General features: G+C 58.9%; 1 protein-coding gene across 1 annotated transcript in view; it reads right to left on the reverse strand.

The window, feature by feature from the left end:
• Nucleotides 1–338: 338 nt before the first annotated feature.
• The window catches only part of MMD2 (monocyte to macrophage differentiation associated 2), a 29,023-nt gene continuing 15,917 nt past the window's right edge, over nucleotides 339–13,444 (reverse strand). Inside the window, 3 exon segments of the mRNA XM_036315049.1 lie at nucleotides 339–1,528; nucleotides 4,501–4,570; nucleotides 5,165–5,266. Of these exon segments, the coding sequence (XP_036170942.1) occupies nucleotides 1,325–1,528; nucleotides 4,501–4,570; nucleotides 5,165–5,266 (376 nt within the window). The 3' untranslated portion in view covers nucleotides 339–1,324.

Below are 13,444 nucleotides of genomic sequence, written 5' to 3' on the forward strand. Positions count from 1 at the left end.
CAGGTGTCCTGAACGAAGGCAGCTGGCAGGGGCTGGGAGCAGCGCAGCCGCACACACGCACCCACATGTACACACATGTGCACACACACGGTAAGAGGACAAAACTTATGTCCCAAGCGTCTGCCTGCTCAGGCCCCGTCTGTGGACGGAGTCAGGTGACTGAGCGCGGGCTGGACACACGACTCAGAAGCCGTGTGCGCCCTGAAAGGCCGGGTCCGGCTGGGCAGAACAGAAGGCCTCCTGTCTGCCCCCCAACCCTCATGGGGAGCCGGACACTGAGGCTCGTCTGACTTGCCAGGGATCCTGGACCCAGGGACTCTGATTCTGCAAACCCCGGAGCTGGGCGGGGCCTTCCAGTGCCCATCTGTGTGCCAGGTGCGCAGGGGCTGGCGCTGCCCCAGGCCTGAGGCTGGGCTGCTCGGGGCTCCAGAGGTCAGGGTGCCCTCCCTCTGAGCTCGGGGGCCCTCCCTCTGGGCTCGGGGGCGAGCCTTCCAGGGCCATTGATGGCACCAAGCGAGACCCTGAATGTTAGTGTCACGAGCCCTAACCTGCAGCGGGCAGGCCCGGAGGCGCTGCGCCCGGGGCACGGCTCTCGGAGCTCCCCTGGCTTCCGGGCGTGAGACAACATGGCCACGCAATAGCCCAGCTGCTCCCTCCGCACCAAGGACGGCACAGCGGGCCAGGCAGCGGGGTGTGCGCCCCGTGGCCTACACCGCTCCCCTGCCCACCCCAGGCGCTTCCCAGAAAGGACCAGAGGGCGTGCAGATACACACAGCCCACGCGGGACATTTACCAGCCTGGCCACGTGCCCACCAGGGGCCTCCGTGAGTGCCAGCCGGCTGGTCCGGCGGCCCCAGCACCGTGGGAACCGACAGCGCCGGGCGGCGGTCGATGGGTGATGCCTGCCCGGTCACCGTCCCACCGGCCCCGCCCTACCGCCAGGCGGCTTTCCCTGAGCAGGGGCACCCCGGCCAGGACTCTGGTAGCAGAAAAGGAGGCCCGGCCACCGGTGGGAACCACCGCCGGCCCGGCCCGGCGTCTGGGGACGCAAGAGGGTGCTGGCCCGGTTCTGCCACCTGCAGGGCAGCCCGCTCCCTCCCCGCAGGTGCTCACGTCCACTGTGGCAGGAGACACTTGTCGGGAGTAAGTGCATCACAGGGTTAATCCCCCTCAGCCCTGACCAACGCTTTCTTTCTCACCTGGGGCCGGAGGGATGGTGTGGCCGCCACCGCCACCGACCTCAGACCGTCCGCAGGAGGGCAGCGGCCGGGGCGCCCGCTCTGGGCTGAAGTCGCAGGAACACTCCCAGGACGCCGTCGGGGCCTCACTTGGACACCTTGGCCTGCAGGGTGCTGGGCAGGTAGAGGTACCTCCAGATGGCATAGTAGTGGGTGCCGGCACCGAAGGCCACAAAGAGGTGCCAGATGGCGTGGGCGAAGGGGACCCGGCCGTCGCTCTTGAAGAACGCGGTGCCCAGGCAGTAGAAAGCCCCTCCGGCCACCAGCTCCCAGAGGCCCTCGGTGTTGGGCTGTCGGCAAGGATGGGGTTGGGGGGGGGGCGGTCAGAGGAGCGGCCAGGAAGGTGGGGAGCACCCGGCCATTCCCCCGCACCCCGAAAATGAAAAGACCTGGTGAGCCCACCCGGGCTCCTGGGTGGGGCGTCAACACCGTGATGTCGCCACTTCTCCTGAATTAATTCTCACAGGTGATGTGTTTCTATTAAAACCTCAAGGGACGTTTGAGAGCTTTTTACCTTTTTTCACAAGTCAGACCCCTGGCTCCTGCCCAAAGGCAGTGAAAGCCGGGAGGGAGCCAACTACCACATCCGGGTTCCCAGAGCATCATCCACCCCCGTCCCGCCCACACGGGAAGCAGCCCGGCATCCACCTGGATGTTGGATGAACAAACTGGTATTTGTTCCCTGGCTGGTTAGCTCCGTGGTTAGAGCATCAGCCTGTGGACTGAGGGGTCCCGGGTTCGATTCCAGTCAAGGGCATGTACCTTGGTTGCAGGCTCAATCCCGGCCTTGGTTCAGGCGTGTGCGGGAGGCAACCAGTTGGTGTCTCTCTCACATCGATGTTTCTCTCGGTCTCTCCCCCTCCCTTCCACGCCCTCTAAAAATCAACGGAGACATCCTCGGGGGAAGATTGTTTTTAAAAAAGGACTCAAGTATGGGAGGGAGGGGCCAAGGGGGGAAGCCGCCGTGCTGTGCCCATGCCCCAGGCCCACCGCGGGCAGGTAACCCGCACGAACAGTGTGCAGGATCCTTCCGGAAGCCGCCTCTGCACGCACATACACGTCTGCATACACAGCACGCACTTCATGGACACACGTGTCCCAGGAATGCACCACGCGGACCAGGGAGCTCCCACCGTCCCCTCTGCACACCCATCGCCACCAACGCCGAGGGCGCTCAGCCGCCTCCCCTTCGGGGCGGCCTCGGCTCCCAGCCGCCTTCCACTAAGGGACGCACCCGTGGCCCTGGGAGGGCTGGGCCTGAGCCTGAGTGACATGATGACAGTCACCAGCGCCCGACGCGGCTCAGCACCCGGGCGCCCAGCACAGCACGGTGCCGGGGCCTCCAGGGGCCACCTCGTGCCCCTTCACGGCAGCAGCACGGGCAGGGGTCACTGCCCGTGACCGCCACAGACACGCGCCCACGGCATCGTGCAGAGCGAGAGAGCACGTTGCGGGTGTCTGTGTAGTGTGACCTCATTTTTGTAAAAGGAAAGCCAACAAGTCAACACGTCTGCATGGCCACACCGACTCGCGTGTACATTTAAAAATGGGAAAGACAGACAGGAAACCGTTCATGGCCGTGGCAGCATGAGGAGGGAGGGACTGCCACTGTTTCATGCTTTCGGACGAGGCCTATTCTTTGCAGTGAGCATGTATTTAAATGTGCGTTTGCTATACAAATGTAAGTACATACATGGATATATTTAAGTACGTAACGTGATTTGGTAGATATTACATAACTTAAGAGATGTAGCTTAAATATGCCTATTAGCCCCTGTCCGCCATAAGCGTCTGTAGATGCGAGCGGGGGACCCGCCCCACACGCCACGCGCGTCTATAAAAAAAAAATGTTTTCCCTACGGGGCAGCCCTGACCAACTTTAAAGTCATTTTTCGTGAGAATTTTCAGCTGAACATATTCAAGAACACCCGAATTGTGAGTCATATATTTATTTGTATAATGTTCATTGCAAATTGATTTTTCTAATTAAATTCAAAATATCGTGGCGTGTGGGGATGGTTCCGTTTTGGATGTGTGGTCATTAACTGGTTAAATAAAAATAAACTTGGGAAAAGCTAACCTATAAACACGAAAACAGGTCAGGAAAGACCAATGGCACAGGCCCTCACTGCCGAGTATTCGAATGCGATTAGAGCTGCAGTAGGCGGCGGTTTGGTGTTAGTGTAAAAACAGGCCCGCCTGGCCGGTGTGGCTCAGTGGTTGAGCATCGACCCAGGACCAGGAGGTCGCCGGTTCAATTCCCTGTCAGGGCACATGCCCAGGTTTTGGGCTGATCCCCAGTAGGGGGCATGCAGGAGGCAGCTGATGGATGATTCTCCCCGCTGTTTCTATCTCTCTCACTCCCCCTCCCTCTCGTTCTCAAATCAGTAAGACATTAAAAACAAAAACGGGCCCATTGCTGGAACAGAACTGGAATTTGAGAAACAGACCCTGAATTTAACATCGGAAAAGAGGGGCGTTTTTCAATGGCTTTTCAATGGCAGGTAAATGAAATAACTGCTGACCCTCCGGGGGGCCTCACCATATACAGGATTAGAAATGAGAAGTCAACCATAAAAGGAATGTAAGGAAATACAGGTCAATATTTACAAACCTCGAGAAGAGGGAGACCTTCGTTAAAAGCCATAAAATTTAAAAACAAACAAACAAACAAAAAACCCTGTTAGATTTTACTTCATAAAATTTTAACATCTGCCAATAATAATAATTTTAAAATAATACCCTTCTCTGGCCTGGCTCATGTGGCTCAGTTGGTTGGAGCACTGAAAGGTGGTGGGTTCGATTCCCAGCCAGGTTCAATTTCCGGTCAGGGCATATAGGGGAGGCAAGTGGTCGATGTTTCTCTCACATTGATATTCCTCTCTCTCTCTCTCTCTGTTTCTCTCTCTCTCTCTCTCTCTCTCCCCCTCCCTCCCCCTCTCTCTAAAATCAATCAGCATGACCTTGGATGGGGATTAACAGTAATAGTGGTAGTGATACCGTTCTGTGGCCGGGAAGGTAATGGGCAGGGTGAGTTTACTGTGTCCATTTAGCAGACGGGGCAGCTGCGGCTCAGAGAGGAGAGGCCCTCAGGGTTTAACCTGTCTATTCTACCGCCTCCTTAGGCGGGTCACGTGGACACACTGAGCCTCGGTTTCCCCTCCTGCCAGAGGCGAGGGCTCTAGGTGACGACCCCGAGCCAGTCTGGGTGCTCCCCAGGCAGACGGAGGCCCCAGGCCGGGGTGGGGGCGGGGGGACTCACCATCGAAAGGATGACCACGGCGGGGAAGAAGCCCATGACCACGTAGCACAGCAGCTCCAGGAGCTTGTACCTGCAGGAGGAGAGGCCGCCGTGGGCGCGGCCGTCACCCACCCCCCGCGGGCGCTGGCAGAGGGGTGACCTCGGGCAGGTCTCATCCTCTCTCTGAGACTCGGTTCCCCGTCGTTATCAGGCCCGGGGCAGACATGACCATTCGACCCCGCACCTTGGCCCCTGGGCCCAAGCAGCCGCCGTCCAAGGACCCAAGCGGCTGCATCAGCTGACACCCACTGCGGTCCCCGCAGGTCCCGGCGTCTGTCACTCCTTCTGCTTCTATAGCCCGGTCTGTCCCTGACTAGTGACTCCGTCGTGTCGCTCGGCTGATGGAAGCAAACGGGGCCCCGAGGGCTCAGAGCCGCTGCTCCGTGTCTGCCAGCACAGCCTGGGGATGGCAGGCGGCACGTGACACCCTGCAGTGGGCCTAGGAACCCTCTGTGAGCTGTGGACCTGTGGCTGTCCACGGGCCTGGACGCCGGGACGCCGGGCAGAGCTGTGCCCTCAAGCCCCCGGGGCATCCTGGGGTGTCCTCCCTCCAGGGGAAGGAAGGAGGCCCTGCTGGAGCCCTGAGGGCCCCTCACCCCCCCGGAAGTCCCCCTCCCCGGCTTACCGCTCATGGAAGAAGAAGACATAGATGGTGCCCACGGAGGCCATGACCCAGACCAGCCAGCGCATGTGGGCAGCCCAGGGGCCCAGCTCCCGGAGGTTCAGCCTGCGGAGACCCGAGGGCACAGTCTGAGGGGCCCCGGCCGGCTCTGTGTGGCCCTGCAGGGCCCTGTGTGGCTGGCCAGCCCGGGGACACTGTCCCCGCAGATCTGTCCGCTGTGGTGAGACATGGACTCTCGTGGGACACGTGTGGAGAGACACAGAGAGAAGGTGATGAAAGGCGCGCCGCCCGCCTCTCCGGGCGGTGCGGGAGGAGGAGTCTGGCCGCTGGGCTCTGGGATCCCTCCGCGGCCGCCGGCCTCCTCAGAGCGGGTCCGAGTGTCCGGGCCGGCTGCGTGGTGGCTGGCGGCGGGCCGAGGGGTGGGGCCGGGCGGCGACCGACCGCGGGGGAGGTCATGGGAGCGGAAGGCCTCACCGCCTGGCTCTTCCCTCCCTTCCCCCGTGGTCGGCTCCCCGCTTGCCCGCGCTGGGGCCGGGGGTCCATGCGGCCCTTGGGGCCCGGTCGGGGGGGGACCGGGGCCTGCGTGGGCCAGCCGCTGGGCCCCATGGGGGGGGCATTGGCTCCCCAGCCCACGGCGGGAGCCCGGCGTGGGCTGCCGCCCGCCCGCTGCCCCCCGGACCGGGCCCAGTGCAGCAGCGGCGGCAGCGGAGTGGGGCGCGTGCCCTAGCTCGGGGAGGCCGCCATGCTGCAGTGCACCGGCCCCATGGCCGGGCCTGCTCCGAGCAGATGCCGCTCCTCCAGAGCTGGGCCGCTCCACCGGCCGCACCCCGTTTGCTGGGCCTGTGCCGCCCAGACGCGCTGGAGTCCCAGTCTGCCCGCAGGCCAGCTGCAGGGGCTGTGCGGGAGGGCCATCCTGCCTTGTGGCGAGTTCGAGAGGCAGCAGCAGGAGCCGGGCAAGGACTGCGCTCTCCATCTTGCCTTGGGTCCTCCATCTTGGGACAGAGCCACGTGCGCCCTCCATCTTGCCTTGGGTCCTCCATTTTGGGACGGTACCATGTGCTTCCTCACGGGAAGAAGCCGCTACTAGCCACACCCAGGATTTCTCTGGACTAACCAATAATAATCAAGGGAAGTGCACGCCATCACTATGACCGACTTGCGCCTGGCCAATCAGCGGGGCCCACAGTCCCCTCTCCTGCCCTCACTCCACCCCCCTTTAAAACCCCCGGTCCCAACAGGCGTCTCTCTCTCTCGGCCACTGGAGCTTACCGTTGCATCGGTGAGTGTGGCAGGGGAGCCAAACCTAGGTTTGAAGTAAATGACTCTTTGCTTTTGCATCGGACTGACTGGCTCCCTGGGGGGTCTTGGGAACTTTGAAATCTGGGCACAACATTTTGGGGGCTCGCCCGGGGTTCCCAGGACCATTGAGGGACCCCCAGTCCGAAGAGTCTGACTGACCGCGCGGTAGGTGTGTTGTTGTTTGTTGTGTGTTCTGTTCGGTGTGAGCTCGTTTCTGGAATCTGTAATTGCCTGAGGGGTCTAGGTGGACGCGCCGATAAAGACCACAGGCGGGGGGGAGTTGGAAGACGTTCCGCCCCCCCAGGAGGGATGGATATGCCCCTCAGAGGGATGGATATGCCCCTCGCGGAAAGCAGGTCGCTCCTGCTAGCTAGTCTGGTATAAGGCCATTGTCTAGCTTTCGGGTTTGGCTTCCATGGAATTGGAAGCCTGTTTTGGTTCTGCTTCCATGGAGTTGGAAGACTGTATTTTCGGGCCCGTTTGTTGTTTGTGTTTGTGTCTTTTTGGTTTTATTTTGTGGACTCACTGGACGGACATTATGGGACAGACTCAAACTACTCTTTTAAGCATTATGGTCGATCATTTCAGAGAGGTAAGGGAAAGAGCCAGGGACCTCAGTGCAGAGGTTCAGAAAGACCGGTGGCAGACTTTTTGTTCCAGGGAGATAGGCACTGTGGTCAGCTGGCCAGCTTAATAAAAGGCTCTTAAATTTAAATTCTGAGTCGGTGGTCTATCTCGTTAAGCCAACCCATAACATTTGGAGGCCCGCAGCGAGATACCCGGCAGGGAGGAGAGGGACCCCCTATTCAAGGCAGGAGGCTCTCCCCCGGCAGGGGTGAGAGGGACCCCTTGTTTAGGGCAGGAGGCTCTCCCCCACTTGTCGCTGGGCACTCAGCGAGATACCCCACACCTATGGATTACGACTACCAAGGAGGCCTCCAGTCCACCCAAAAACTTTCAAATCGGAAACCGAGCCACCTGGACTCTCGAGAGAGGTAAGGACCGGTCGTTAAACTGGAATTGGGACGTCCCACGGAAGGACCTATACGGAGGGCTGGACTCAGCGGTACTCCTGGTCCTGACCCGCGGCCACGACGGTGGCCAGTGTCCCTGGTTCGTGCGGCTGTAGGCTGCACCGGGTTTGTCTGTCTGGTATTTGTTTGTTTTGGTGTTTATTGTCAGAAAGTTGTCTGCTTTTGTGTACACCCTGCTGCAATGTTTTTTGAAAATTTTCAGGACTTCAGGGAGCAAGCTGCAGGTTCCGGGCAACCTTAGGTTGCATTTGGCTGATTTATTTTGTCTTTGTTCTTTGTTGTCTTTGTCTTTGTCAAATGGGATAGGGTCAGTCATCTTCGTCGACCCCCTATCAGTCAGGCCCACTCCGGGTGAGTGGAAGGGGAGCTTGATCACCTCCCGGGAAGCTATAGAGCTCCCTTAGGAATTGGGAAATTGTTAGGAATTGGGTGGATTGTTTAAACTCTGAGTGAATGTCTGGTGAAAGTGTGTGAGTGTGGAGGGAGGGAGCCTGCCCTCTCCTCTCCTTTGTGTGGCTCCACGACTTCGGTTACGGAGTCCGAGTGGGCCCCAACCTGCGGTTCCATGATTCGTCATATGGCATAACGGTAACTCACCCCCTCCCTTGTCTGTCTCTCACCACCGATCATCATGGGGTCGGGAAAAAGTTTGTTTGTTTGGGACTAGCCAAATTACTACAGAGAAGGAGGATTAGATACAGCTCCAGCCTGGGCTGATCTACTAAGAAAGTATAAATCATTACTGGTCTGTGTAAAGTAAAAGCTACTTTGATTTATTCTGCTTTCTGTTGATGCGCTTGGCTGAACGTTTGGGCTGGCCCCTTTAATAGTCTTCAAAGCCTCTTGCAGCTGCGAGAATTATTTTTTTCTCAGAGTCTTTTGCTCACTGTTAAAGGGAATCAGCCCACTTAGTTAATAAAGATTTCTGTCTATCAGTTGCTCTTACCTGGGTTGTAATTTACTGTATTAAACTGAAGTTCTGGGGTAGATTTAAAAGTTATAATGTTAATGATTTTGATTTACAGCGATTCTGTGAATGGGAGTGGCCCACTTTCCAGGAGGGGTGGCCGGATGCAGGGTCTTTTGATCTGACCACTGCCTACCGGGTCCATTATGTCATATACGGCCGCCCAGGGCATCCTGATCAAATTCCTTATATTCAGGTTTAGATTGACATATTGTCCAAGAAACCCCGGTGGATGAGGGCATGCCTCCCGAGGGGAAAATTGGGACAGAGACAGACAATTCTTTTGGCCAGGCCCCAGAAGGGAAAGGCTCCCCCGGTCCTTCAGGGAGAGAGGGGGAGAACCTGCAGGACCTTGCGACATCCGCCAGTCCTGCTGTTCCTATGTTGCCACTAGGGTAGGCCGGCCCTCTATAGATCTGGGGCCAGACAAGCAGCCCTCTGGGGATGCAAGGCAGATAGAGGCGCTATTCCCCAGCTACAGACCAGGAGATTGGGTCTACGTCAGAAGGCACCGCCGGGAGACCCTAGAACCACGTTTGGAAGGGTCCCTACACTGTGGTGCTGATGACCCCCACCGCTCTCAAGGTAGATGGCGTCGCGACCTGGGTCCACCACACTCACGTGCGGTCAGCAGATCCATCCATGACCCGGAAAGACTTCATCACCAAATGGAGCATCGATCGAGATCAACGCAACCCGCTCAAGCTCAAGCTACGGCGTGCTCGACCTGCCTGATGCCGGTAACATGGCTCGCGATCACTCCTGTCACCAGGAGCCCCCACAATACTGTGTAATACACTTAGATAATGCCTGCATCTTCATGGACAAGGCTCCAAAGAGACAAGGACAATTTATGGGGTCACATGTTTAGTAGCAGAAGATTTGGCTGCCGAAAGCGGCCATGATGTTTCATTGTATTGATGTGTTATATTAACCTTTGATTCTTTTGCAGGTTTGAGTGTGTGTTGGCTGTCCTGGAAGGGAGCAGTGTGGGGTGACCCCCAAAAGTAAAGGGTGTCTAGCTGCCAAGGGGGCAGGTGCCCAACTGGGCAGGAAAGGGTGCCCATCAGGTTTTGGACTCTGTTGAGAGACAGCTAACAGTTGGCAGCCTGTATACTGCCTTGCAGGCCTGAGTCACGATGCCCATGTCAGGGGTAGTAAAGCTGGAAAAAGCCTGTTTAGAATAGAAGGTCTGGGGCATAGTTATGCATGGGTAGAAGGTTTTATGCCAACAGTTACTGTTTTGTTTTAAATCCATGAAAAGGAATTAGCAAGGAAAGTCAGAAAATCTTAGAGGAGATCAGTATGTTCTTCTCCTTATGTAATCCCTCCGGAATCTGGCGATATGTGAAGGGATTTATTCCCTCCTGGGAGGGCACTTAAGCATTCTGTATTGCCAAAAGGATCCCAATTGTCTACAGCTGTTGTCTGAGCTCTCCGTTCAAGCTGGGTTTATGAAAAGCTGGTACCATGGATCTGTCTCTTGCCCAATGGCGTAAGCTGGGCCCTCTCTGGAGAAGAAACCTGGGTTTCCCAAGAGATGTGATCAATGCCGGGGCCCCGCCAGCAGGCGAGGGGAACCCAAGGCGGGTGCTGGGCGTGGAGGCCACAGGGGGCATGGCTAACAAGGAGACAGAACTGAACCTCACATCACCCTACTTGGCCCAGAGATGGTTGGTAGTCAGAGACGGGTAAGACTCCACAGAGGTGGGGCGACCTAAGACAGACACAGCCGAGGGCCAGTAGGAGAGAACTTGGGGTTCAACAGAGGTGGGGCACAGATCCTCACCCCCCCAATGGTGCAGGGGCTTGAACACTCGCCCCTTCTGAGGAAGGTCTCCTGTCCCCGTGGCTGCTTCTTGCTTCCCATGCCCAGCCCAGACCAGGAACCAAATAACAAGAGACTTGGTCCAGCTGAAAATGGTGCCCAGAAAAACGGAGGCTTAATTCAACAGACTCTAAATTTAAACCTAGCCTAACAAACAGGAATGCTTGAGCCTCTTCAAGGCAAATAGTACTAAATCTTGATTTGGTTTTTTTGTGATAACCATGGAGGAATTCTAAGAAGAAAGATCCTATTTCAATAGAAGTTATTAAATCTAAAATGGTTTCTTTCACTTCCACTGGACCATTTGTTAACCTTATAGGGATAGTTCAGTTGATAGTTTTGGTAGAATAGAATTGCAGTCCGTCTCATGATTGAGCCAGAAGTTCCAAGACAAGGGGGGAATGAAAGGCGCGCCGCCCGCCTCTCCGGGCGGTGCGGGAGGAGGAGTCTGGCCGCTGGGCTCTGGGATCCCTCCGCGGCCGCCGGCCTCCTCAGAGCGGGTCCGAGTGTCCGGGCCGGCTGCGTGGTGGCCGGCGGCGGGCCGAGGGGTGGGGCCGGGCGGCGACCGACCGCGGGGGAGGTCATGGGAGCGGAAGGCCTCACCGCCTGGCTCTTCCCTCCCTTCCCCCGTGGTCGGCTCCCCGCTTGCCCGCGCTGGGGCCGGGGGTCCATGCGGCCCTTGGGGCCCGGTCGGGGGGGACCGGGGCCTGCGTGGGCCAGCCGCTGGGCCCCATGGGGGGGGCATTGGCTCCCCAGCCCACGGCGGGAGCCCGGCGTGGGCTGCCGCCCGCCCGCTGCCCCCCGGACCGGGCCCAGTGCAGCAGCGGCGGCAGCGGAGTGGGGCGCGTGCCCTAGCTCGGGGAGGCCGCCATGCTGCAGTGCACCGGCCCCATGGCCGGGCCTGCTCCGAGCGGATGCCGCTCCTCCAGAGCTGGGCCGCTCCACCGGCCGCACCCCGTTTGCTGGGCCTGTGCCGCCCAGACGCGCTGGAGTCCCAGTCTGCCCGCAGGCCGGCTGCGGGGGCTGTGCGGGAGGGCCATCCTGCCTTGTGGCGAGTTCGAGCGGCAGGAGCCGGACAAGGACTGCGCCCTCCATCTTGCCTTGGGTCCTCCATCTTGGGACAGAGCCACGTGCGCCCTCCATCTTGCCTTGGGTCCTCCATTTTGGGACGGTACCATGTGCTTCCTCACGGGAAGAAGCCGCTGCTAGCCACACCCAGGATTTCTCTGGACTAACCAATAATAATCAAGGGAAGTGCACGCCATCACTATGACCGACTTGCGCCTGGCCAATCAGCGGGGCCCACAGTCCCCTCTCCTGCCCTCACTCCACCCCCCTTTAAAACCCCCGGTCCCAACAGGCGTCTCTCTCTCTCGGCCACTGGAGCTTACCGTTGCATCGGTGAGTGTGGCAGGGGAGCCAAACCTAGGTTTGAAGTAAATGACTCTTTGCTTTTGCATCGGACTGACTGGCTCCCTGGGGGGTCTTGGGAACTTTGAAATCTGGGCACAACAGTGACACGTGAGCAATCAGGAGAGGGAATGAGCCACACGGATGTCTCGGCGCGGAGGGGAGGCAGGAGGCCAGCCAGCTGGTGAGAGTGGCGTCCTGATATGCCAAGGTTGCAGGTTCAATCCCCGATCAGGGCACATACAACAAACAGCCCATAAACAAACAAACAAACAAAACAGAAGAAACAACCAATAAATGCATAGATAAGGGGAACAACAAACCAGTATTCCTCTCTCCCGCCCTTTCTCTCTCCCTCTCTTCCTGCTTCCTTTTCTCTCTCTTTCTTAAAAAAAAAAAAAGTCAATCAATGAACGGTGGGCCCGCTGGGACGGCCACCAGGCAGGACCTGCCAGGCTTTGCCGTGCGCACACGCGTGGCCCGCGGTGCAGCTCCAGGGCCCAGCCGGACACGGCGTGCCGCTCCCATACCGTCCATGCCCCTTCTCCCAGGCCAGAGCCTTCGGTCCCCTAACACCACACTCTTTCTCTAAGTCAAGGTTGTATCCAGGAAGCTCCTATGTAAGTCCAATCTGTCAAAGATGAAATAAAAGCAAACAAAAACAGGGGCCTTCGGATTGGGGCCGGGATGGGGAGCCAGACGCCCGCCCCCAGTGCGGCCCCGGGCGCTCAGCGCTCTCAGAGGACAGCTGGACAGTCAGAGCAACGGGACCGAAAATCCTCTACATACAGCGCCTGCGCCCGGCCCCTTCCGCCACCACCCCGCTTCCCGCCTGGGCGCTGGTCACCAGGAGCGCCTCGGGCTCGCTCGTCCCCCGTCCAATCAACCCCCAGTTCTGCTGCCTCTTCCTCCCGAGCAGCTCACAAACCTCGCACCGCACCCACCGTACCCCTGCTTCACGGCCCTCGCCAAGCTGTGTCCGCCCAGGGACCTTCAGCCCTAAGTCCCAGAGTTACGGCCGGTGTACCCTCAGCCACCAGCAGGGGGCAGCACAGAGCGCTGCTCCGTGGTCACCGCTTCCCCAGCCACCAGCAGGGGGCAGCACAGAGCGCTGCTCCGTGGTCACCGCTTCCCCAGCCACCAGCAGGGGGCAGCACAGAGCGCTGCTCCGTGGTCACCGCTTCCCCAGCCACCAGCAGGGGGCAGCACAGAGTCCCTGCTCCGTGGTCACCGCAGGGATAAGGAATGGAAACCCAGGCACCACCCACAAAAGGGCGGAGAGTCGGGATTACTACAGATCTGTCTGTCCCGGCAGCTGAGCACAGAACAGCTTGACACTTCCGGTCCACATCCAAGCAGGCCCCGGAGCTGCCTGGCTCCTGACCCGCAGGTGCTGCCTCGGGAGCTCCGGCCGACGAGAAGCCGCTGGTGGACCGAGCCCCTCCGGTGGCCTCCAGCTCTAGCTGCTCTTGGTGCGCTCGGTGGCCTCCCGCCCACCCACCCGCGCTGCACTCCTCACCAGGGCCTTCTAGGCTTCTAGAAGTCTCCGTCCGCCTGCCTCCCTGGCGTCTGACAGCCTAAACCCTGCGGGTTTTCAGGAGAGAAGCCCAGGCTGGGCAGGTCTGTGTGCACCAACAGGCAGGCAGACAGACGGGACAGACAGACAGACAAACAGCAGGAACGGCACCCCTCCATCAGACGTGTTTAAAAAACAATCGCCTCTGTATGTGCAAACAAAACCTATT

The sequence above is a fragment of the Myotis myotis genome, unplaced genomic scaffold, assembly GCF_014108235.1.
Source record: "Myotis myotis isolate mMyoMyo1 unplaced genomic scaffold, mMyoMyo1.p scaffold_m19_p_6, whole genome shotgun sequence".
NCBI lineage: Eukaryota > Metazoa > Chordata > Mammalia > Chiroptera > Vespertilionidae > Myotis > Myotis myotis.